The sequence below is a fragment of the Zea mays genome, chromosome 3, assembly GCF_902167145.1.
Source record: "Zea mays cultivar B73 chromosome 3, Zm-B73-REFERENCE-NAM-5.0, whole genome shotgun sequence".
NCBI lineage: Eukaryota > Viridiplantae > Streptophyta > Magnoliopsida > Poales > Poaceae > Zea > Zea mays.
The window spans coordinates 103,161,329-103,186,486 of record NC_050098.1 but is presented as its reverse complement, the minus strand read 5'-3'; the positions used below and the strand labels follow the sequence as shown (position 1 = coordinate 103,186,486).

General features: G+C 48.3%; 1 protein-coding gene and 1 long non-coding RNA gene across 2 annotated transcripts; both read right to left on the bottom strand.

Moving 5' to 3' along the window:
- Nucleotides 1-6,332: 6,332 nt before the first annotated feature.
- Nucleotides 6,333-11,599, bottom strand: LOC100276054 (uncharacterized). The gene is made up of 3 exons (NR_159973.1): nt 10,480-11,599; nt 7,563-7,711; nt 6,333-6,578 (listed from the first exon to the last, which is right to left on the bottom strand). It is a non-coding gene; the product is annotated as an uncharacterized lncRNA (long non-coding RNA).
- Nucleotides 11,600-15,453: 3,854 nt separating this feature from the next.
- LOC109945260 (uncharacterized) lies at nt 15,454-19,467 on the bottom strand. Its single transcript, XM_020551106.2, has 2 exons — nt 18,371-19,467; nt 15,454-15,602 (listed from the first exon to the last, which is right to left on the bottom strand). Exons 1-2 carry the CDS (start codon nt 19,218-19,220, stop codon nt 15,535-15,537), a joined length of 918 nt encoding a protein of 305 aa, XP_020406695.1. The 5' UTR covers nt 19,221-19,467; the 3' UTR covers nt 15,454-15,534.
- Nucleotides 19,468-25,158: the final 5,691 nt, after the last annotated feature.

Below are 25,158 nucleotides of genomic sequence, written 5' to 3'. Positions count from 1 at the left end.
GGAAGATGGAGGCCTACTGCGACGAGGTTCGGCGCCTGGAAGACAAGTTCTACGGACTCGAGCTCAACCACGTCGCCCGATGGTACAACGAGACTGAGGATGAGCTGGCTAAGATAGCCTCGGGGCGGACAACGGTTCCCCTGGATGTCTTCTCCAGAGACATACATCAACCCTCCGTCGAGACCGACGACACGCCCGGGGAAGCCTCGGCCGAGCCCAAGGAGGCCTCGGCCCAGCCCGAGGCACCCTCGGCCGCCGAGGGTGAGGCACTGCGTGTCAAGGGAGAGCGGAATGGGGTTACGCCTAATCGAAACTGGCAGACCCCGTACCTGCAATATCTCCACCGAGGAGAGCTCCCCCTCGACAAAGCCGAAGCTCGAAGACTGGCGCGGCGCACCAAGTCGTTCGTCTTACTGGGCGATGAAAAGGAGCTCTACCACCGCAGCCCCTCAGGCATTCTCCAACGATGCGTATCCATCACTGAAGGACAGGAGCTATTGCAAGAGATACACACAGAGGCTTGCGGTCACCACGCAGCACCTCGAGCCCTCGTTGGGAATGCCTTCAGACAAGGTTTCTACTGGCCCACCATGGTGGCCGACGCCACTAGGATTGTACGCTCCTGCCAGGGGTGTCAATTCTACGCAAGACAGACGCACCTGCTCGCTCAGGCCCTACAGACAATACCCATCACTTGGCTGTTTGCTGTGTGGGGTCTGGACCTCGTCAGTCCCTTGCATAAGGCACCCGGGAGCTTCTCGCATCTGCTGGTCGCCATCGACAAATTCTCCAAGTGGATCGAGGTCCGACCCCTAACCAGCATCAGGTCCGAGCAGGCGGTGGCGTTCTTCACCAACATCATCCATCGCTTCGGGGTCTCGAACTCCATCATCACCGATAATGGCACCCAGTTCACTGGCAAGAAGTTCCTGGACTTCTGCGAGGACCACCGCATCCGGGTGGACTGGGCCGCCGTGGCTCACCCCATGACAAATGGGCAGGTGGAGCGTGCCAACGACATGATTCTGCAGGGACTTAAGCCGAGGATCTACAACGACCTCGACAAGTTCGGCAGGCGGTGGATGAAGGAACTACCCTCGGTGGTCTGGAGTCTGAGGACGACGCCAAGCTAGGCCACGAGTTTCTCACCGTTCTTTCTAGTCTATGGGGCCGAGGCTGTCTTGCCCACAGACTTAGAATACGGTTCCCCGAGGACAAGGGCGTACGACGACCAAAGCAACCAGACCAGCCGAGAGGACTCGCTGGACCAGCTGGAAGAAGCTCGGGGCGTGGCCTTGCTACACTCGGCGTGATATCAGTAGTCTCTGCGACGCTACCACGCCCGAGGGGTTCGGCCCCGAGACCTCCAAGTGGGAGACTTGGTGCTTCGGCTGCGGCAAGACGCCCGAGGGCGCCACAAGCTTACTCCTCCCTGGGAGGGGCCATTCATCATCGCCAAGATTTTGAAGCTCGGAACATACAAGCTGGCCAACAATCAAGGCGAGGTCTACAACAACGCTTGGAACATCCGACAGCTATGTCGCTTTTACCCTTAAGATGTTTTCAAGTCGTTCATATACCTCATTTTCTATTCAAATAAAGTCTAACCGTCAAGGAAGGGTCAGCCTTGCCTCGGCAAAGCCCGACCCTCCCTCGGGGGCTAGAAGGGGGGGACCCCCTCTGCGTAAAAAATTTCCTTAGAAAAAGTGTTTCTACCAGAACATCTTTCGCGCTTTTCGACTGCTTCGATAGCGGGATCCTGAAAACGACGGAGTACACATAAGAGGCAAGGCTGACCGAGCCGAGGGACTCCTACGCCTCCGGGATACGGATACCTCACCCATCACCTTCTGCGATAAGTAACTCACGCTCGGATAAGCAATTCTGCTGATCAAACAAGTCTTAACGCTCGAAAACTTTTCTGCCAAAACGATTTACGTGCCTTCTCGACTATATCGATAACAGAATCCTACGAACGAGTAAGAGTGCACGTAAGCGGCGAGGCTGACCGAGCCGAGGAACTCCTACGCCTCCGGGATACGGATACCTCACTCGTCACCTTCCGTGAAAAGTAACTCTCGCTCGGATAAACGATTCTGTTATCGACGAACAAGTCCTGATACTCGAAACAAGAGGAAAGGAAACGCAGTTTTACAACACGACAATGATATGTTTGGGCCTCGGCGGCCGCGAAAAACATACGCACACTACAGACAAACTCTCCCTGCAGGTTCAGACATCAATAGAGGGAGCAGCAGCACCCTCGGCGTCGTTTCCACCTTCGGTGGAATCTGGCCCGGCCTCGGATGGCGACACGGGCAGAAGGATCTCCACCTCGGAGGAGGCCAGCACCAAGCTCGGGCTATCATAGACATGGTCTCCGTAAGGGTCCTGGCCCAGGCAAACACCTCGACCGACCGCTATGTAGCCTCAGCCAGCTGTCCCCCGAGGACATCAGCCCGGCTCATGGCCTCGGCAGCCTGACTTTGGGGTTGGTCCCGCCAGCGGACGACCTGGCCAAGCTCCAGCCGCCGCTGCTGCACCTCCTCGGCCAAGGAGGCCACGTGCTCCCGGGCCAACGAAGCTTCTTCTCGAGCCGACTCCGCCTCTGTCCACGCTGACACCGCTGCCTCCGGCTCTTGCTCATCGCAGAGCAGCCGAGGGTTTTTAACTGAGCAAGAGAAGCCTTGGATGGCAAGGCCGACCGAGCCGAGGGACTCCTATGCCTCCGGGATACGGATACCTCACTCGTCACCTTCCACACAGGGCAACTCACACTCGGTTAAGCGGTTCAGCTAGCCGACAGGCGTGTCCTAGTGCTCAAAATGAGGAAGAAACACGGTATTACACTCAAATACCTAGATGTTTAGGCCTCGACAGCCACAATGAACAAACACTGGCACTCAAGGTGCCATTACAAAGGGAACTCCGGTTCCACTCCCGCGGGTATGAACAACCTCCGCATCGGAGGGCCTGCGGGACGACAAGCTCCAGTTGGCTCGCCGCCGACCACTGCAGCAGCAGCGACAACGACCTCCGCTCCGGGCAGCTAAACAACAGCAGCGATGAACTCAGGGCAAATGCTGCTGCGACAAGGCCCTCGCCCGCGTCCCCACTTGAGGGGCGAGGACAAGCCGCCAAGGCTGAAGAGCTAGAGGTCCGACCGCAGGTGGCGCCGACGATCTCGTCGGCAGAGAAGCCTTCTCTAGCTGCCACCGCCTCAGCACCGACGATGGCAGCCACCTGCACACCAACACCGCACCAGCGAGCACCGGCCGCCCCAAAGCGCACCGGCAGGTCCTCACTCCCGTCCTCGCCGCAAGAACGAGAACGGGACCGTCCCATAACATGAGTACCGCCCTCGTGGCGTACGACATGTTGTGAGACCCTCCGGTGCGGCCGGCCACAGTCGCCCGGACAGGAGACGGAATGCTGCACCCTGGCCAGGCAGCAGCAGTTTGCCTTCCCCCGCATGGCTGGAGGACGCCTCCTCCGCAGAGCTGGAGGATGGTTTCCACCCCCAGATGCTGGAGGAAGAAGCAAGACGCCAGCCCACGCGAAGGCAGGCCCCGGCTCGCCTCGCCCTCCTCCCCAGCAAGGATGATGAAGATCCTTGAAGCTGAGGGCGGGGCAGAGTCCGTATCCCGGCTTGCTTCTCCCCACCATCGAACTGGTGGTCACCATCCTGGGTGACCATCGGTGGGGGAATGCAGCCGGGCTGCCTGATGAAAATCCTTGAAGCCAAGCGATGGCTGAAGGGTGCCCACCTCCGTAAGGTTGCGCTCCTCCAACGACAAGACGAAGGCAAAGTGGGCGCTCCACATCCGGGGGCTCGGAAGGTGGGAGGATGCGATGCATGAGGGGAGTGAGAAGGCATGGCTGCCACCCGGGGGGTTGATCCCTTTTTAAAGGCGGCTCTCCCCACTCGCGTCCTCAGGCGTCGCGGACTAAGTCTTCATCGACGCGCTCCAGGGTCCTCTCCCAACGACACAGGGGCTGGGTCCCACACGTCATGCAAGCTGGCCCGGAACGGAAGAAGCCAAACCACCGCGTGCGAAGCGTGTAACCGCCCTGCTGTTACAAGCACTCCTCCATCCTCACTGAAACCAACGGTTGAAAGGGCAGACCGCCATGCAGGTGGCGTGCAACCGCACCACGGAGATGCACCCCTTCGACTTTGACGCATCCAGCATGGAGCCCAGGCCACACGTCATGTAACCGGCGCGCCGGTTACTACGTGCGAAAAACTGCACTGCCACTTACGTCAATGTCACGCCTTCTCGACTGCGGAACCGGTGCCGCGACTCGAGGCAACCCTGCGCATGACCCAACAGTGCCAACCGAGCACATCGGTCATGGGTCAGTCAGCCGCGGGAGGAGGCGCGATAGTCGATCTAGCCAAAAGCGGGCCGACAGTAATGGCGGCAGCAGGCGAGCGGAAGCAGCAGTCAAATCGTCTGCAGGCTCACGTCCCCTCCTGGAGCAGCAGGGGAGCCCTCTCCCATGGCGTGAAGACGACGCACCCGTGTTCTGTCCCTCGAACGGCTCGCAGAACGACTGCCCCGCGAACCACCTGTCCCGTTGCATTAACTTCGCGGCAGGGCAAGCTACACCTTTGGCAGGCGAAGCGGGCGACGTTTCACCTCCGCCATGATGACCGCGTCAAAAAAGGTGCGCCACATCGTTTAAATTCGTATCCTTTTCTTCCCCTTTCTCTCTCTTGCTACAGGGACCGGGAAAGGGGATATTTTGAAAGGGATCCTTCTCCGCGAAGGAAGCGGGCCCCGAGCCCTCCTACTGATCAGGTGTTCGAAGGCTGGCCCCTCGGAAGGGTTCGACAGCCGCCCCAGAGCACTCGGGCTTCAGGCTCATTACTGATCAGAGGTTCGAAGGCTGGCCCCTCGGAAGGGTTCGACAGCCGCCTCAGAGCACTCGGGCTCCGCGCCCACTACTGATCAGGTGTTCGAAGGCTGGCCCCTTGAAGGGTTCGACAGCCGCCCCAGAGCACGCAGAGCGAGGGATGACTCTGGGTACGTCCGATACATGGCCGAGGCTCGGGCTACGCTCCCGAGGTACCCTAGGACATTTCCAAGACCAGCATGAGCGATTTTGTAACGGGGTCCCATCAGAGGGAGGCATCGAGCCCTCAGACCCTATCGAACGGGACCGGGTCTGGCAAATCACCTGCAGGTACTTTTGGAGCACGCCTCTGGGCCACTAGCCGACCCTTATCGAACGGGGCATGGGCGTCCACTCGGATCACCCGTTAGCAATTCACTGGAGACACCATGTTCGGCGCCCTCCGAGGGCAACATGGCGCTTTCCCCCCCTCCTCCTTGCGGAAAGGCGACGAAGGGGCATATGATAAAAGCCGAGTCAGTCCTTGATCGTCCTCTCGCTCTGTGCAGAGGCTTGGGGGCTGCTCTCGCAAACCCGGCTCCGGCCCAACCATTGACAGCGTGAACAAACCAGCCCGAAAACTCGGAACCTGACCATGCACCCGGACTATGATCAGATCGCATGAGGGAGCAACCAGACCGGCCAAGGCATCACGAAAGGCATTAAGACCTCGGAGGAGTCAAACCACTCCTCCGAGGCCTCGGGGGCTACACCCGGCGGGTGCGCTCGCGTGCACCCACCGGAACAAAATATAACTGAGAAAGGCCGGTCCCCTTGCAAAAAAGTGCGACAAAGCCTCCAAGCGAGTACCAACACTCCCTTTGAGGCTCGGGGGCTACTGTCGGGTACCATAATTAGGGGTACCCCCAAGACTCCTAAACTCGGCTGGTAATCACCATCAGCGCAAACTGCAGAGGCTGATGGGTGCAATTCAGGTCATGGCTTCGTCAACTCTAAGGACGCGATCTCGCCTCGCCCGAGCCCAGCCTCGGGCGGGAACAGTAGTCCTAGACGGATTCATGCCTCGCCCGAGGGCCTCCTCAGCAACGGGCGCACCCTCGACTCGCCCGAAGCCCAGCTCGGGCAGGCTTCGTAGTGAAGCAACCTTGGCCAAATCGCCTCACCAACCGACCGTATCACAGGCGCATTCAATGCAAGGATCACCTAGCGCCTTATCCTGACACGCGTACCTCAGTCGACAGGGTCGAAGTGACCGCAGTCACTTTGCCCACCCACTGACTGACCTGACAGAAAAACAGCTGTGGCGGAACCACCCGAATTATTCCAGCTTAAGTGCCCAAGTCGCACCCTTAAGGGCAGCAACACACTTAAACAGGAATAACCCGTCAGTCCCTCGGATCTAGTCCGATAAAGCCACTTACCAGGATCGAATACCACTAGCTCACTCGAAGGTGAGGCACAGAGAAATACAATAAAACATAATACCACAAATTTAATAAGTATAATTAGTGATTACATTATCGGAGTTTCAGAAATAATAACCATAAATTTTAATGCAGCGGAAATAACTAACGGAGAAAACCGAGTAACATGGCGAAGCCTGGCCACGCTACTCCTCCGGGTCCTCTCCTGCGGAAGCAATAACCCACTCGACCGTCTATCCCGGTGGCAGGGATGAAGGCCAAGTCACACCATCAACCAATCATCCTAAGGAGTACCTGCAAAAATTATGCCACAAGCAAGGCTGAGTATACTAATACTCAGCTAGACTTACCCGGTGTGAGGAGTCTACTCCTCTACCTCTAGACATGCAGCTGTTTGGCTGAGGGGTTTGGTTTGCCAAAAGCACTAGCTAAGTCTAAAATCAAGTTTTTAGCTTTTCAAGTTTTAGTATGATCCTTTTAACTAGATGTGTACCTAGCTATTCATACATGATATCAAACATTTTATCAATCAACATCATTTTGCCAGTCAACTCATTTCCACTTATTACTCAATGTAGCAGCATGGATCAAGCAGTCTCATTAGCTGCGAGAAGCAGACGATTCGAATCGAGTTTTTAAACCTTGCAAGGTAAACCTAAACACACGACATGTAGGGGCACTCCGTCCCCACACACATCAACCGTCCCCATCGATTCCCTGGCAACAGATCAGGGCTCACCGCCTTGGCGTACAATGCCTCACTGACCCCGACTGCCGTCGTGCAGTGACCGCACTTGTACCCACCATAACCGGAATGGGAGACCAAGTCTCAGGTCGCGTGAGGGGATATGTCTGCGGGCAGGTTCACTCAGGTACTAGGCTTACCGATTTACCATATTTCTCGGTATGTGTTTAGTACGTTCAAACGCTTGACTCACGGTACCACACCTTAATCCTTATTCCAATTTTTATCCCGTGGACAACCAATCCCCATGGATTGTTGCCCACAAACCAATCATCCATATGATATGAAAGTGGGTACAACCAATTCCTGACCTCGCGCGAGTGCTAGAAAAATCACTCGACTTCTACCGAAATCCCTAATTAGTAAAGCAGCTACTCGACCTAGCATACTAGTATCCATCTCAAAAGGAATCCAGAGTTCATGCAACTAGGGTTTCATTCAACTCCTACACTTAAGTGCACAGTACAAGCCTACAAACATTAAGTGTAGTAAAATAGCATATATAAACGGTTATGCATAAAACCGGAGCTTGCCTTTAATTTTTAACACTTAGATAGTGTTTGCTGGGGGAGGTACTCGCTTGGCGAGCATCCACTGGTTAAGTCCATCACTCTTTAGGTCGTCCACCAACTGCATCTTGTTGTTGGCACCACATCACTTGCACGATCAGCATCTCTCGGTCCTAAATGAGATGCAAGATGCATATGCATGAATATAATGAAATAGCACATGATACTTTAAGTACACGCTAGTGAATTAAACACTAAGTAGCGAGACATCACAAATAACCACACACACTAGCGTTAGCTAACTATATATCGTCGAACGCACAACATTAACACCACTAAAAAGACGACAAACATTCTGGACATTTACGCAACACAATACTACATCACAATTTACTAGAGAAAGAAACGTATAAAAACATGACAGATATGTTATCTCAAGCTTAGCCATGGTAATTCTATATGAATTTAGTGCTAACCAACATTTTTAGCCAAACGGGTGAACTAACAATCAAATGAGCAATAGCAGAATTTTTGGACAGCAATACAGCAGTTGCTTGTTTTAATCATAACTCTTCAATTGTTAGTCCAAAAATATCAAACTAGGACTTTCTGGAAAGCTTAAAAAGTGCTCTACAACTTTGGTATTGTCATCACAACCTGATTAAACACTTAGCAAGGTCGAATTGTGCAAACACAGCAGCTCTGTCCAGATTTGGACAGATTCAGACTTGCGGCTTCAAAATTTCACAACAAAAGATTCAGACATCCAAACTAAGTGATCCTGGACTTTCTGGAAAGCTAATTAAATGTTCTACAAATTATTTATAAACATCCCTGGCTGGTTTAGCATGTATCAAGGGTAAAATATACTGTGAAGGCTGTGCTGTCCAAAACTGGACAGATTCAGTCTTCACACTTCAAACACATGTAACTTAATCTTCAGACCACCAAAAATAGTGATTCAAGACTTTTTGGAAAGCTTGGGAAAAGTACTACATAACTTTTATAATCACCAAGAAGTGATTCCAGTTTTAATCAAATCAAATATTGCAGTTTTCGAAATCTGTTCTGACCGAGGACAGAACACAGCAACCAGTTTGTAAAATTCATAACTCTTAAACTATCAGGCCTGTGTTTATAAAATTTTAACACAAGCAAGATCCGAAAAACATCTACAACTTTCTTATAATGACCATGAACAGATTGTAACATTAAATTAGGCAAACAATGCAGTTTCTGAAATCTGTACAGAATTTGGACAGATTCAGTTACTGAATTTGTAAAAAGCATAACTCCTAAACTGTCAGACCTATGGCTGTCAAATTTTAACACCAGCAAGATAATAAAGTTCTCTACCACTTTTCTATAGCACATATGTACAGAAAACACCATTTAGTTCATCAAACATACAGCACAACTAAAACAATGCGTGCAGCCCAAAACAGCAATCAATAAATTTCAGCTTCTATAATTCAAGAATTGCCGCATTCTAGAGACTTGAATCATTCTAGCACTTTACCATTTCTTAGTGTTAAAATAACTAAATAAGGACTAACAAGTAGACTTACAACTTTTATCCAAATCATTTAGTGCACTAAAATTACCACATTCAGTTAATAAACGCATTCACCACAATCATCAAATCCGGCATATACTTATATCTAAGCGCTTTTCACCCACTAGTCCGCATTTTAGTTTAGACACCACATGAGCACTACAGATTTTTACCCACGACCATAATCATACATATTTAGACTACAACAAGCAAATCATCGTGACTATGAGCTTAACCAAGGCCATCTAGCAAGTTGGTTAACCAAAGCAACAACCTAGGCCGCTATACATCATACACATCGGTTTGCCTATTATTACCACAATCCGAGACACAACATATATATCACACTCACTTACACAACCGACTCCTACTTACATGAGTTGGCTAACACAGCACAAAACTTAGCAAACCATTTTAGACATTGCGACTCAAAACATGGGTGGGAGCAGGTTAATTAATGTTTCTTAACCTTTTCTCAACTTACACTGGACAACACACAAGTCACTTAAAACACCATATTTTAGGAGGTCTAACATCGAGACATTAAAACATGACATAAAACTCCATAAGACTTACACTGGCTACTGAAGGACCTACAGCACCCATGTGCATATGTTATCGGACTGTTCTTCAATTTTAGCAAGGATTGACTCATGAACGCTACTCGCCTCCAATAATCACTGGGCTGCGATAACGCTCATATAAGACTTCTAATCGATCAACAAGACATTATTTATCAAAAGGGGCATGGAATGTGATAATTGACAAAGCAAAGCATCACATTGCCATACAACAAAAATCATGAGAACACCGATAGATACTATCCACTAGTCGTTTGAAAAATTAAACTTACTTCTCACTTGCCACTACATCACTCCTTAATCACACAACCATCATGAGCATCCTTCACACGATCATATAATAGCGATCTAAGCGTCGTGTCACAATACATACATCTTTTCTCGTTGCGAGTATAACCACATCGCGGCATATACCTGCACACCTCAAACAAACATCTCACGCCACCACTACTATATCACACCACGGCACTCACACACCTACGTGCACTAATTAAATCCTCGCATCCCACGTATTTCCAATTTACTCATCACATTAAACAACACAACATGTTTGCTTACCAAATCGTGAAGGCAACCTTGCTACGGCCTATAACCAAAACATTTTTATACCTACCCACACTCCAACACAATTGTACACCACATCGACTAAAATATAATTGTACAAACTACAAATCGCATACATCGAATAAACTCTTGTTCTCCAATCGCAAACGTGATCCCACCAATGCGCATAACCGAAACATTTTACACACATCCATTCAAATTAATTAAACGAGTAGATCAAGAGCGACATGCATCGGCTCACCATAAACAAACCCAATCGATGTTTGTGAGGACGATGGAGATTCCGATTTGTGCATCGCTACGAACATCGACGAGCGTCGAGCGGCTTCCCTTCTTCTCGCAAAACACGGGGTTCTCTCCTCCACAAAAATAAAACAGCACACATACACAATTAATCGTATGAAAATAACGCCGATGCGGAACCAAACAAGGAGCGTCGCGATCTCACCGGGGTGAACGACGTCGATGTTCGGGGCTGCGCAAAAACAGCGAACACACGGCGGCATCACGGCGTGTTGTCCATTGGCTCAACCAAACAGCGAGTCGACAGCGCACGAAGACGACGGGGTTGCCGCACATTTCGTCGAGCACCTAGCAAGCACCATGGGCACTGCGCAGCAGCACGCAAGCAGGGAGGACACCGAGTCGCAAGCCATGGCGGGGTTGCTCCAAGGCGTCTGCTGCAGTACGCCATGGGGAGTTGGAGGAGCGGCTGCTGGAGCTCTGAGCGTCGGCCATGGAGAGAGGGGAGGAGCTGCTGCTGCAATTTCTGGGCGCCGGCAAGGCGAAGCTGCAGGGGGGTGGCGCCCATGGGAGCTTCTCCCACTGCGCCAAGGAGGAGATGGGAGCAGAGAGCTTGGGCGCCATGGCTGCTGGGCGACGCTGGGGCTCAGTCTGCAATAGTGGGGGTCGGCAATGGGGAAAAAAAGCTCTCTGCTGAAAATTCAGGGCGCCATGGAGCAAGAAGCAGAGGAAGCCGTGACCAAGGGGAGAGAAGGGGGCGCTGTGCCCAGGGAGTAGGGGGAGGCGCCTGCTGGCTTGAGGAAGAAGAAGGGGAGGAGGGCGCCATGGATCAGAGCTCGCCCACGCCATGGACAGCAGAGGGAAACGCTGGGGAGCTCGATTGCTGGCCGACCACGGAGAAGACGACTCCCTGCTGCAGCCGCTCGCCAGGAGGAGGAGCAGGGAGGGCGCTCGGCTGCTGCTGTGCGAGGGAGAAGGAGCAGGGGGCGCTGCGAGAGGGAGAGCAGAGGTGCCACGCCATGGACGCCGGCGAGCTCGCTGCGCTCTGCCTGCTGCGCGTGGGGGAAGAAACCAGGGAGAGAAGAAATGGCGGCTAGGGAAAATAGAGGGGTGGGAATGGAAAATTTCCAAGTGAGCACCCCTATTTATAGAAGCAGCCCTAGGGTTAGGGTTTTAAATGGGCCCAATTGGGCTGGGTTGGGCTGGCCCAAACACGAAATCGGACTGCGCTAAACATTTTCCGGAATAAATGTTCCCGTGGAATTTGTCTGTACACAGAACAGAGCGAAATAGATTTCGGCGAATGGACGATTGAGCAATTAATTCGGCCGAGAGTTGGATTTGATTTCGCTCGAAAATAATTTTCTACGTGTGATTCGAAATTAAATTGCCCTGAGATTTGATCGGCCCTGGATTTTAGTCGGAGAAATCGGATCGTGACATTTTAAAATTGTCGTCGATACGGGGTTTTGAGTTCGGTTCGGACATAAGATATTTGGCCGAAACAGATAAAATTGATTTAGAGGACGACCTATTGAGCATTCCGTTTGAGAGTATGGAGTCGGATTAATTTTTTTTGGACATAGATCGAACATCGAGAAATCGGAGTCGGACATAGCTCGACTAGCAGCTGTCGAGCGTTTGATTAAACGAGCTTTAGACGAGTTTGATAAATTGCGAATGATTATCGAGTTTGCATTCGTTCCGAGAAATAAAAGTTTTAACAGGCTCCAAATTCGGCCTTCTGTGAGATTGAATAATTCCGAATTCGGTGAAACATGAATGAATAATCTGGATAATTAGGGACATATGCGAGCGAAAAATAGAAACTTTTTACTGAGCATCCGAGATTAGGACAAATCTCGCGACGTAACACGAAACTGACACCTGGGGTGTCACAGCCTTCCCCCCTTAAAAAGAATCTCGTCCTGAGATTCGAATGAGGATCTTAAAGGGTGGAGAAGCATGTAACTCCCAGGCTGGAGATAGATGCAAAATTATGAGATGGGATCTGATAAGATAATGAAGATAAATTTGGATAGAATATCACGGCATGTTGAGACAAAATGCAGTGATCACTTGAGATAAAATCCACAAAAGATAGCACACCAGTATAGTCTCGTAATGGATCACGACTATTAACCACGATACCAGCGCGTGCCGAGCGGCTCAACCATGTGTGCACCATAGTAGGCTCTCGGTTTCGTCGCGGCACCATCAGTCGTTAGTCATGACGCCATTACCAAACGTAACCAACGAGGATTCCACATAGCATAAATAGATGGAGCCCATGAGAGTATGGCTCAGAAAATGCGACTGAAGTTGAAGCAAAGATTGTTGGCAAAAGAGCATCAGATGAGAATTTTTATTTAACTCTGAGAACTATTTTATGATCATCACGGGGATTATCAGCCAAAGATTGATACGATATTTAATATGAGGATGAACCAACCATGAGATCGAGATTGATAAGCTTTTAGAGACATGAGAGATCCAAAGATAACAACAACATCCATTAATCCACATGGATATGCTGTTTAGGGATAAGTTGATAACATTAGTGTCATGATCTTCAGAGAAGGGGGTATGAGAATGACCAGAAATGAGAGATTTAGGCAAGATCAACATTCGATACTTGAGAACGGGTTATAGCAGATAACCAGATAACATGGCAGAATCATTAAAGGATTCGGAGATTTGGATGATAAAGCAAATATGATTCACAAGAAAAAGGATTACCAGATCCAGGCAAAAGGAGAGATAGGCGAACAGGATCAGCTAGGATGATCAACAAAAATGCTATGATGTTTTAGGAGCAAGGATTTATGGAAAGAAACATGGCCTTGATAGGGTTTGCGCAACTAGACACCAACAACAAATATATATTTTTTTGACACAAGTGCACAAGGAGACTTGGGTTGGTCTAGCGGTCAAGCTGTGGGGGTCTATAAGCTGTGCAGGTGTAACTTCAAGGATAAAACACTCAAGGGCTGGAAACATCAAAACAAGCACATGAATTTTTTTAAAGGTTTCACTTGCTAAGCTCAAGGTTGTTTGGGTGGGGGTCTTTTTATGAGCAAACAAACAACATTTTTTTTGCAAAAAGGGTTGAACAATTTCAATACCACTTAGATAGCAAGGCAAGAGAAACACATAACACAACCTAACAAGACTTACCAATCTGACACGAGGTAAGGCATTTCTAACATAGCAATACATCACATTATTCACAAGTTCTTATTATTGGAATAAAGGTGAGAGAAGCATGTTAGTGCACAAGAGACAATTATGCGACAATCATGATGCATGCTCATTCTAGTCGTCTTCTCAGACCTAGCTAATTCTTCGGATGCTTCTACAACATCCTTATTAATAGTAGTAGTAGCCTTTATGGCCTATATAAATAGCCACCTAGCTACCCATCTATTCCTAGGGCTTCACGTCCTAGGTCTATCCTGATCGTCCTGACAATCTATCCAACATTGGTCTCTAGCAAGTTTTACTTTTAGAAAAGGTTGGTAATCATGACTTATTGACTTCTCTGTACTGGTATTCGCTCCGATACCAGCTGTGGCGGAACCGCCCGAATTATTCCAGCTTAAGTGCCCAAGTCGCACCCTTAAGGGCAGCAACACACTTAAACAGGAATAACCCGTCAGTCCCTCGGATCTAGTCCGATAAAGCCACTTACCAGGATCGAATACCACTAGCTCACTCGAAGGTGAGGCACAGAGAAATACAATAAAACATAATACCACAAATTTAATAAGTATAATTAGTGATTACATTATCGGAGTTTCAGAAATAATAACCATAAATTTTAATGCAGCGGAAATAACTAACGGAGAAAACCGAGTAACATGGCGAAGCCTGGCCACGCTACTCCTCCTGGTCCTCTCCTGCGGAAGCAATAACCCACTGGACCGTCTATCCCGGTAGCAGGGATGAAGGCCAAGTCACACCATCAACCAATCATCCTAAGGAGTACCTGCAAAAATTATGCCACAAGCAAGGCTGAGTATACTAATACTCAGCTAGACTTACCCGGTGTGAGGAGTCTACTCCTCTACCTCTAGACATGCAGCTGTTTGGCTGAGGGGTTTGGTTTGCCAAAAGCACTAGCTGAGTCTAAAATCAAGTTTTTAGCTTTTCAAGTTTTAGTATGATCCTTTTAACTAGATGTGTACCTAGCTATTCATACATGATATCAAACATTTTATCAATCAACATCATTTTGCCAGTCAACTCATTTTCACTTATTACTCAATGTAGCAGCATGGATCAAGCAGTCTCATTAGCTGCGAGAAGCAGACGATTCGAATCGAGTTTTTAAACCTTGCAAGGTAAACCTAAACACACGACATGTAGGGGCACTCCGTCCCCACACACATCAACCGTCCCCGTCGATTCCCTGGCAACAGATCAGGGCTCACCGCCTTGGCGTACAATGCCTCACTGACCCCGACTGCCGTCGTGCAGTGACCGCACTTGTACCCACCATAACCGGAATGGGAGACCAAGTCTCAGGTCGCGTGAGGGGATATGTCTGCGGGCAGGTTCACTCAGGTACTAGGCTTACCGATTTACCATATTTCTCGGTATGTGTTTAGTACGTTCAAACGCTTGACTCACGGTACCACACCTTAATCCTTATTCCAATTTTTATCCCGTGGACAACCAATCCCCATGGATTGTTGCCCACAAACCAATCATCCATATGATATGAAAGTGGGTACAACCAATTCCTGACCTCGCGCGAGTGCTAGAAAAATCACTCGACTTCTACCGAAATCCCTAATTAGTAAAGCAGCTACTCGACCTAGCATACTAGTATCCATCTCAAAAGGAATCCTGAGTTCATGCAACTAGGGTTTCATTCAACTCCTACACTTAAGTGCACAGTACAAGCCTACAAACATTAAGTGTAGTAAAATAGCATATATAAACGGTTATGCATAAAACCGGGGCTTGCCTTTAATTTTTAACACTTAGATAGTGTTTGCTGGGGGAGGTACTCGCTTGGCGAGCATCCACTGGTTAAGTCCATCACTCTTCAGGTCGTCCACCAACTGCATCTTGTTGTTGGCACCACATCACTTGCACGATCAGCATCTCTCGGTCCTAAATGAGATGCAAGATGCATATGCATGAATATAATGAAATAGCACATGATACTTTAAGTACACGCTAGTGAATTAAACACTAAGTAGCGAGACATCACAAATAACCACACACACTAGCGTTAGCTAACTACATATCGTCGAACGCACAACATTAACACCACTAAAAAGACGACAAACATTCTGGACATTTACGCAACACAATACTACATCACAATTTACTAGAGAAAGAAACGTATAAAAACATGACACATATGTTATCTCAAGCTTAGCCATGGTAATTCTATATGAATTTAGTGCTAACCAACATTTTTAGCCAAACGGGTGAACTAACAATCAAATGAGCAATAGCAGAATTTTTGGACAGCAATACAGCAGTTGCTTGTTTTAATCATAACTCTTCAATTGTTAGTCCAAAAATATCAAACTAGGACTTTCTGGAAAGCTTAAAAAGTGCTCTACAACTTTGGTATTGTCATCACAACCTGATTAAACACTTAGCAAGGTCGAATTGTGCAAACACAGCAGCTCTGTCCAGATTTGGACAGATTCAGACTTGCGGCTTCAAAATTTCACAACAAAAGATTCAGACATCCAAACTAAGTGATCCTAGACTTTCTGGAAAGCTAATTAAATGTTCTACAAATTATTTATAAACATCCCTGGCTGGTTTAGCATGTATCAAGGGTAAAATATACTGTGAAGGCTGTGCTGTCCAAAACTGGACAGATTCAGTCTTCACACTTCAAACACATGTAACTTAATCTTCAGACCACCAAAAATAGTGATTCAAGACTTTTTGGAAAGCTTGGGCAAAGTACTACATAACTTTTATAATCACCAAGAAGTGATTCCAGTTTTAATCAAATCAAATATTACAGTTTTCGAAATCTGTTCTGACCGAGGACAGAACACAGCAACCAGTTTGTAAAATTCATAACTCTTAAACTATCAGGCCTGTGTTTATAAAATTTTAACACAAGCAAGATCAGAAAAACATCTACAACTTTCTTATAATGACCATGAACAGATTGTAACATTAAATTAGGCAAACAATGCAGTTTCTGAAATCTGTACAGAATTTGGACAGATTCAGTTACTGAATTTGTAAAAAGCATAACTCCTAAACTGTCAGACCTATGGCTGTCAAATTTTAACACCAGCAAGATAATAAAGTTCTCTACCACTTTTTTATAGCACATATGTACAGAAAACACCATTTAGTTCATCAAACATACAGCACAAACAAAACAATGCGTGCAGCCCAAAACAGCAATCAATAAATTTCAGCTTCTATAATTCAAGAATTGCCGCATTCTAGAGACTTGAATCATTCTAGCACTTTACCATTTCTTAGTGTTAAAATAATTAAATGAGGACTAACAAGTAGACTTACAACTTTTATCCAAATTATTTAGTGCACTAAAATTACCACATTCAGTTAACAAACGCATTCACCACAATCATCAAATCCGGCATATACTTATATCTAAGCGCTTTTCACCCACTAGTCCGCATTTTAGTTTAGACACCACATGAGCACTACAGATTTTTACCCACGACCATAATCATACACATTTAGACTACAACAAGCAAATCATCGTGACTATGAGCTTAACCAAGGCCATCTAGCAAGTTGGTTAACCAAAGCAACAACCTAGGCCGCTATACATCATACACATCGGTTTGCCTATTATTACCACAATCCGAGACACAACATATATATCACACTCACTTACACAACCGACTCCTACTTACATGAGTTGGCTAACACAACATAAAACTTAGCAAACCATTTTAGACATTGCGACTCAAAACATGGGTGGGAGCAGGTTAATTAATGTTTCTTAACCTTTTCTCAACTTACACTGGACAACACACAAGTCACTTAAAACACCATATTTTAGGAGGTCTAACATAGAGACATTAAAATATGACATAAAACTCCATAAGACTTACACTGGCTACTGAAGGACCTACATCACCCATGTGCATATGTTATCGGACTGTTCTTCAATTTTAGCAAGGATTGACTCATGAACGCTACTCGCCTCCAATAATCATTGGGCTGCGACAACGCTCATATAAGACTTCTAATCGATCAACAAGACATTATTTATCAAAAGGGGCATGGAATGTGATAATTGACAAAGCAAAGCATCACATTGTCATACAACAAAAATCATGAGAACACCGATAGATACTATCCACTAGTCGTTTGAAAAATTAAACTTACTTCTCGGTTGCCACTACATCACTCCTTAATCACACAACCATCATGAGCATCCTTCACACGATCATATAATAGCGATCTAAGAGTCGTGTCACAATACATACATCTTTTCTCGTTGCGAGTATAACCACATCGCGGCATATACCCGCACACCTCAAACAAACATCTCACGCCACCACTACTATATCACACCACGGCACTCACACACCTACGTGCACTAATTAAATCCTCGCATCCCACGTATTTCCAATTTACTCATCACATTAAACAACACAACATGTTTGCTTACCAAATCGTGAAGGCAACCTTGCTATGGCCTATAACCAAAACATTTTTATACCTACCCACACTCCAACACAATTGTACACCACATCGACTAAAATATAATTGTACAAACTACAAATCGCATACATCGAATAAACTCTTGTTCTCCAATCGCAAACGTGATCCCACCAATGCGCATAACCGAAACATTTTACACACATCCATTCAAATTAATTAAACCAGTAGATCAAGAGCGACATGCATCGGCTCACCATAAACAAACCCAATCGATGTTTGTGAGGACGATGGAGATTCCGATTTGTGCATCGCTACGAACATCGACGAGCGTCGAGCGGCTTCCCTTCTTCTCGCAAAACACGGGGTTCTCTCTTCCACAAAAATAAAACAGCACACATACACAATTAATCGTATGAAAATAACGCCGATGTGGAACCAAACAAGGAGCGTCGCGATGTCACTGGGGTGAACGACATCGATGTTCGGGGCTGCGCAAAAACAGCGAACACACGGCGGCATCACGGCGTGCTGTCCATTGGCTCCACCAAACAGCGAGCCGGCAGCGCACGAAGACGACGAGGTTGCTGCACATTTCGTCGAGCACCTAGCAAGCACCATAGGCACTGCGCAGCAGCACGCAAGCAGGGAGGACACCGAGTCGCAAGCCATGGCGGGGTTGCTCCAAGGCGTCTGCTGCAGTACGCCATGGGGAGTTGGAGGAGCGGCTGCTGGAGCTCTGAGCGTCGGCCATGGAGAGAGGGGAGGAGCTGCTGCTGCAATTTCTGGGCGCCGGCAAGGGGAAGCTGCAGGGGGGTGGCACCCATGGGAGCTTCTCCCACTGCGCCAAGGAGGAGATGGGAGCAGAGAGCTTGGGCGCCATGGCTGCTGGGCGACGCTGGGGCTCGGTCTGCAATAGTGAGGGTCGGCAATGGGGAAAAAAGCTCTCTGCTGAGAATTCAGGGCGCCATGGAGCAAGAAGCAGAGGAAGCCGTGACCAAGGGGAGAGAAGGGGGCACTGTGCCCAGGGAGTAGGGGGAGGCGCCTGCTGGCTTGAGGAAGAAGAAGGGGAGGAGGGCGCCATGGATCAGAGCTCGCCCACGCCATGGACAACAGAGGGAAACGCTGGGGAGCTCGATTGCTGGCCGACCACGGAGAAGACGACTCCCTGCTGCAGCCGCTCGCCAGGAGGAGGAGCAGGGAGGGCGCTCGGCTGCTGCTGTGCGAGGGAGAAGGAGCAGGGGGCGCTGCGAGAGGGAGAGCAGAGGTGCCACGCCATGGACGCCGGCGAGCTCGCTGCGCTCTGCCTGCTGCGCGTGGGGGAAGAAACCAGGGAGAGAAGAAATGGCGGCTAGGGAAAATAGTGGGGTGGGAATGGAAAATTTCCAAGTGAGCACCCCTATTTATAGAAGCAGCCCTAGGGTTAGGGTTTTAAATGGGCCCAATTGGGCTGGGTTGGGCTGGCCCAAACACGAAATCGGACTGTGCTAAACATTTTCCGGAATAAATGTTCCCGCGGAATTTGTCTGTACACAGAACAGAGCGAAATAGATTTCGGCAAACGGACGATTGAGCAATTAATTCGGCCGAGAGTTGGATTTGATTTCGCTCGAAAATAATTTTCTACGCGTGATTCAAAATTAAATTGCCCTGAGATTTGATCGGCCCTGGATTTTAGTCGGAGAAATCGGATCGTGACATTTTAAAATTGTCGTCGATACGGGGTTTTGAGTTCGGTTCGGACATAAGATATTTGGCCGAAACGGATAAAATTGATTTAGAGGACGACCTATTGAGCATTCCGTTTGAGAGTATGGAGTCGGATTAATTTTTTTTTGGACATAGATCGAACATCGAGAAATCGGAGTCGGACACAGCTCGACTAGCAGCTGTCGAGCGTTTGATTAAACGAGCTTTAGACGAGTTTGATAAATTGAGAATGATTATCGAGTTTGCATTCGTTCCGAGAAATAAAAGTTTTAACAGGCTCCAAATTCGGCCTTCTGTGAGATTGAATAATTCCGAATTCGGTGAAACGTGAATGAATAATCTGGATAATTAGGGACATAGGCGAGCGAAAAATAGAAAATTTTTACTGAGCATCCGAGATTAGGACAAATCTCGCGACGTAACACGAAACTGACACCTGGGGTGTCACAACAGCGCCGCTCGCCCCTCTCCGACTGCTGTGCCACCCGCCAGGGTGAGGCTGACAGCAGCTGAGTCCGGCCTCAGGCGCCACAGGAAGCTCTGCCTCGCCCGACCTTGGGCCTCGGCCTCAGGAGAAGTCTCCGCCTCGCCCAACCCCAGGGCTCGGCCCCCGCCTCAGCCTCGGAAGGTGGTCTCCGCCTCGCCCGACCCCAGGGCTCGGCCTCGACCTCGACCTCGGAAGGTGGTCTCCGCCTCGCCCGACCCCAGGGCCCAGCCTCAACCTCGACCTCGGGCGGAATCACGTCCTCGCCCGACCCCGGCCTCGGCCTCAGGAGGAGTCTCCGCCTCGCCCGACCTCGGGCTCGGACCGTCCACGCCACAGGGGGTTCATCATTACCCTACCCCTAGCTAGCTTAGGCTACGGGGGAACAAGATCGGCGTCCCATCCAGGCTCGCCCCGGTAACATGTAATGATGGCTCCCCGCGTGCGTCCATGACGACGGCGGCTCTCAGCCCCTTACGGAAGCAAGGAGACGTCAGCAAGGTCCCGACAGCCCTGATAGTTGTGCTTCTACAGGGCTCAAACGCTCCTCCGACAGCCACGACCATGTACACAGGGCCCTAGCACCTCTCCGACAGCCACATTGGCATGTACATTGGGCTCCGGCTCCTCTCTACCAGACACGTTAGCATATTGCTACACCCCCATTGTACACCTGGACCCTCTTCTTGAATCTATAAAAGGAAGGGCCAGGGCCCTCATATGAGAGGGTGGTCGCGCGGGACTCTCTCTCTCCCTCGCGAATGCTTGTAACCCCTACTGCAAGCGCACCCACTCTGGCGTAGGATAACATGAAGCCGTGGTTTTCCCCCCTTTGTGTTCCGTCTCGCGCCAACCCATCTGGGCTGGGGCACGCAGCGACAATTTACTCGTCGGTCCAGGGACCCCCCGGGGTCGAAACGCCGACACAGGTGTATTGCAATACTTTACATGAGGAAGTCCATATACTGTATTCGCGACTGCACCCAGACGTGCCTGCCGACCCTGTTGCAATGGGAGCCGGACCCTCAGGAACATCAGGTGAAGGACTTGGTGGGGAATTGGACCTTTTTAAGCCCCCTCCTTCTATGAACCTGGCTGATGAGCGGTCCCCTACAACAGACAGTGAAGCAACCAAAGACGATAAATACTAGAGTAGTATAGTTTAGATGTAATACTAATGTAAATAGGTAATAAAGTCATGTTGTACAATTGAGTTTGTATCATTACATCTTGGTAATGTAAAATGATGGTGTATATTGGCATGTTATATTTTTTCCAAATGTTTCTTTGCCTCAGATGCCATCCAGGACTCGTGCAAATGACAGTGCGGGTACGTCCCGTGGTCGGGAAGACATGCCCAATCCACCGCCTATACCACCAACGTTGGCCGAGGCTATCGCTGCCTTGGTCAATGCGACCACCAACAATACCCACTTTTTACGTGAAATGGCGGGAAATTGATTCCAGCAACATGGCGGAAGGGCTTATCCGCAGGGACCACATGAGACTTCATACCTGAACTTCTCTGAAACATGTCCCCCACTTTTCGTGAAAGCCGAAGACCCTCTGGAAGCCGACGAATGGGTACGGGTTATAGAGCAGAAATTTGGACTAATCCGCTGCACTGAAACCCAGAAGCCGTTGTTCGCTGCTCAATAGTTAAGAGGCCCTGTCAGTACTTGGTGGGAAAATTTTGTGGCCATTCAACCTGCCAGACATCAGGTCACGTGGGATGAGTTTAAGTTAGCGTTTCGTGAGCACTATATTCCAGAAGGAGTGCTACACATGAAACAGGAGGAATTTATGCGACTCAAGCAAGGAGGAGATACTGTTATGCAGTTGTTGGGGACATGTTCTCAAATGCTATGAGTTAAGAACAAGGCAACACAAAATATTAAATGTTAATGTACTTCGTCCTCCGAAGCATTATTTCCCTTAGGATGTAATGATCTTCAGACGAAGGTCATGAAGGACATACCTTCATGATTGTAGCATACGATAATAAAAGGAGAATCATAAGGAATGTAAGAGATAACATGAACAAATATTTAACATTATCGGCTCATTTCAATTTTATTATCATGGAAAAATAGAAATGACATCAAATTACAAATGTACCTTCGGCTTGAAAGAAGGTAAAGGTACGAGCGTGACGCAAAAGCAAAATGCCAAGTCAGTGTGAATAGTACAGGAGCACTGTTCATCTATTTATAGGCACGGGACACAGCCCATGTAAAATTACACCCATGCCCTTTACATTTCCTAATGACTCTATAGTGATCCATCGAGGTCTAAATAGCCTTTTCCCTTTTAAGTCGGTTCCCTTTTATGCTATCATGCTGAAGCTCCCTTGCGCATAGCTTCGGCTCTGCGTCAACCTTCGTATTCTTTGTGCTCTTCAAATTATGGTTCTGATTCGAGTCCGAAGGTACCTGTTCATGTATTATTCTCCAAAAACATTGTTAAATCATGTTTTTGAGGACCTTCGGAAGACGAATGCCCCCAACAGTAGCCCCTCGCAATATTAATTTGTTAGAATAACGAATTCAGATTGCGATATGGATGAAGGCCCTAAGCCGAAGGTCCGAAAAAACACCTTCCCTTTGCTAGAATAGCAACAGTTAATGACATACAGGGCCCTCCAACTTGGAGCGCACCGGGCGTATAAATAAGAACCCACCCCAAGCACATTTGGTACGCTATCTGCCACCTGCTATGCTTGCTTAATTTTTTAGCTCTTGCCTACCAACGCTTGCTTGATTTCTTAGACTTTGTAAACTTTGGCTTTAATGACACGTTTTCACCATTTCCAAAGAAAAGATGTCTGAAGACAAAAAAGTTGCTGCTGAGACGAAGCTGAGCGAGGAGGAGAAGCTCCTTGAGGAAAAGACTGCTGGATTTATTGAGTCCATTGCAAAAACAAACACAGAAAAGATTACGAAAGAAATTATAGAAGGCTTATCTGAAGATACTGATGACAGCGACAGTTATGATGTAGAAAGTGGAGGCGAAGATTCTGAAGATCGGCCCTAGCGACCAAGTCATTCAGTCTTCGGGAAATCAACTATCAAACAGAGCCATCTTGATAATATGAGAGGAAGGTATTTTCAAGATATGTCTTATGTGAGGGCTGACGCAGACAGGGCTGTTCCTGCCCCGAAGAAAATGAAGTTGTGATCTACCGAAGCTTCTTCAAAGCCGGGCTTCGATTCCCGTTGAGCAGATTTGTGGTTGAGGTTTTAAAGATATATTAGATTTTCCTTCACCAGATCACTCCCGAAGCAATTATCAGAATGGGGATCTTCGTCTGGGCTGTGAGAAGTCAAGGTCTAGAGCCAAGTGCAAAATGCTTTTGCAGTATGCATGAACTATGCTATGAAACGAAACCCTGGGGTAAAGAACAGTACCATAACAATTTTGGTTGCTACAGCTTCGTTGGTCGCTCTGGCTCAAGCTACCCAGTGCCAACCTTTCGGAAGAGGTGGCCCGGGGCCTAGATGGAAGAATGGTTTTATGTGAAGAATCATTTAAAAGCAAGAGAAGATATTAAAGAAATCATCATGCAACCAATCTGGTCCCGCTTCGGGCTCCGAAAACCGAAGGTAGAGATTGACGAGGCAGCCGAAGCATGCCAAAGGGCCTTCAGCACAGTCTGCACTTTTATTAGGACAAGGGACTTAGTCCAAGAGCACGTGGCCTACAGGATATGGCCACTGATAGACAACTAGGAAATGCCAAAGGAAACCATTACTAACCCTAGCGAAGGTGGTTTGGTTCGATTGAAATATACCTTCAGGTTTGGAGACCAGTTTATTGAACCAGACGATGACTGGCTGAAGTGTGTTGAAAACACTAGTGATGAACTACTTGGAGCATACTCCAAGTCTGAAGATAACGCACTATTTGCGGCCTTCGGGAGCCGGAAAAAGAAGAGGCTAAATAGAGTTTTTGATGCTATTGGATTTATGTACCCTGACTACCGCTACCCGCCACGGGGGCAGAAGAGAAAGAGTACAACTTCTGGAAACGTTGCTGCTTCGGCTGCTCCAAGCGAGCCTACGCCGAAGAGGAAAAATCTGAAAGCCCTTACCCACCGACCGCGCTACATTGAACCGGCCATAGTGCCTGAATTTGGCGGTGAGACCTCTTCGGCTATTGAAACCAAAGGGCCTGCCCTTACGCAGAGGATTGAAGAGCCGGCTGCAATGCCGAAGATTGACAAAATTGAAAAATCAAGAATCGAAGGGGCAAAAACATTAGAAGTCCTAAGCCCTTCGGCAAGAGTGGAGGTGCCAAAGACACAAAAAGGTCTAGCAGCAACCCCCAAGAGAAAAAGGATAGCTAGTGTACTAGATGTGCTGGAGACAATAAAAGCTTGAAGCTCTACTACAGGAAAAACTGCCAAGGCTTCGAAAGCGCAGATTGAAACCGAGACAAAGCTGACTGAAGTCGAAGCTACAATAAGCCAGGCCGACGCCGAAGCTGGGCCTTCAGAGCCCGCCAAGGAGAAACCCTTGGAAACTGGAGAAAAGGCAGCGGAAGAAGAAGCTATAGAACAGATTCTGCCTGAAAAGGCTGCCACTCCTACTCTCGAAGCGCCTTCCGAAGTTCTTGATTATATTATACGACACGCTTCGGGAAAAAGATTATCTGAAGAAGAGATTTTTGAAGCTAAACACTATGCCCGAGAACTGAAGTGCCCGAAAGGGGCCTTAGTGTTCAATGGTACAGACAAAGATGACTTCTTATATTGCCTCCCAGACAACAAAGAATTATCTATCTACCAGGAGACGACCAGAAGTATGGGGTTCCCGAAGCTTGAAACTAGCCTCTGCGCCATGACGAAGGACG

Excerpts from the sequence above, each read along its gene's own strand:
- LOC109945260 (XM_020551106.2), bottom strand. The coding sequence starts at position 19,220 with ATGGCGTGGGCGAGCTCTGATCCATGGCGCCCTCCTCCCCTTCTTCTT. Across the intron at positions 15,603-18,370 it reads ATCGATTGGGTTTGTTTATG|GACCGAGAGATGCTGATCGT; the intron begins GTGAGCCGATGC and ends CATCTCATTTAG.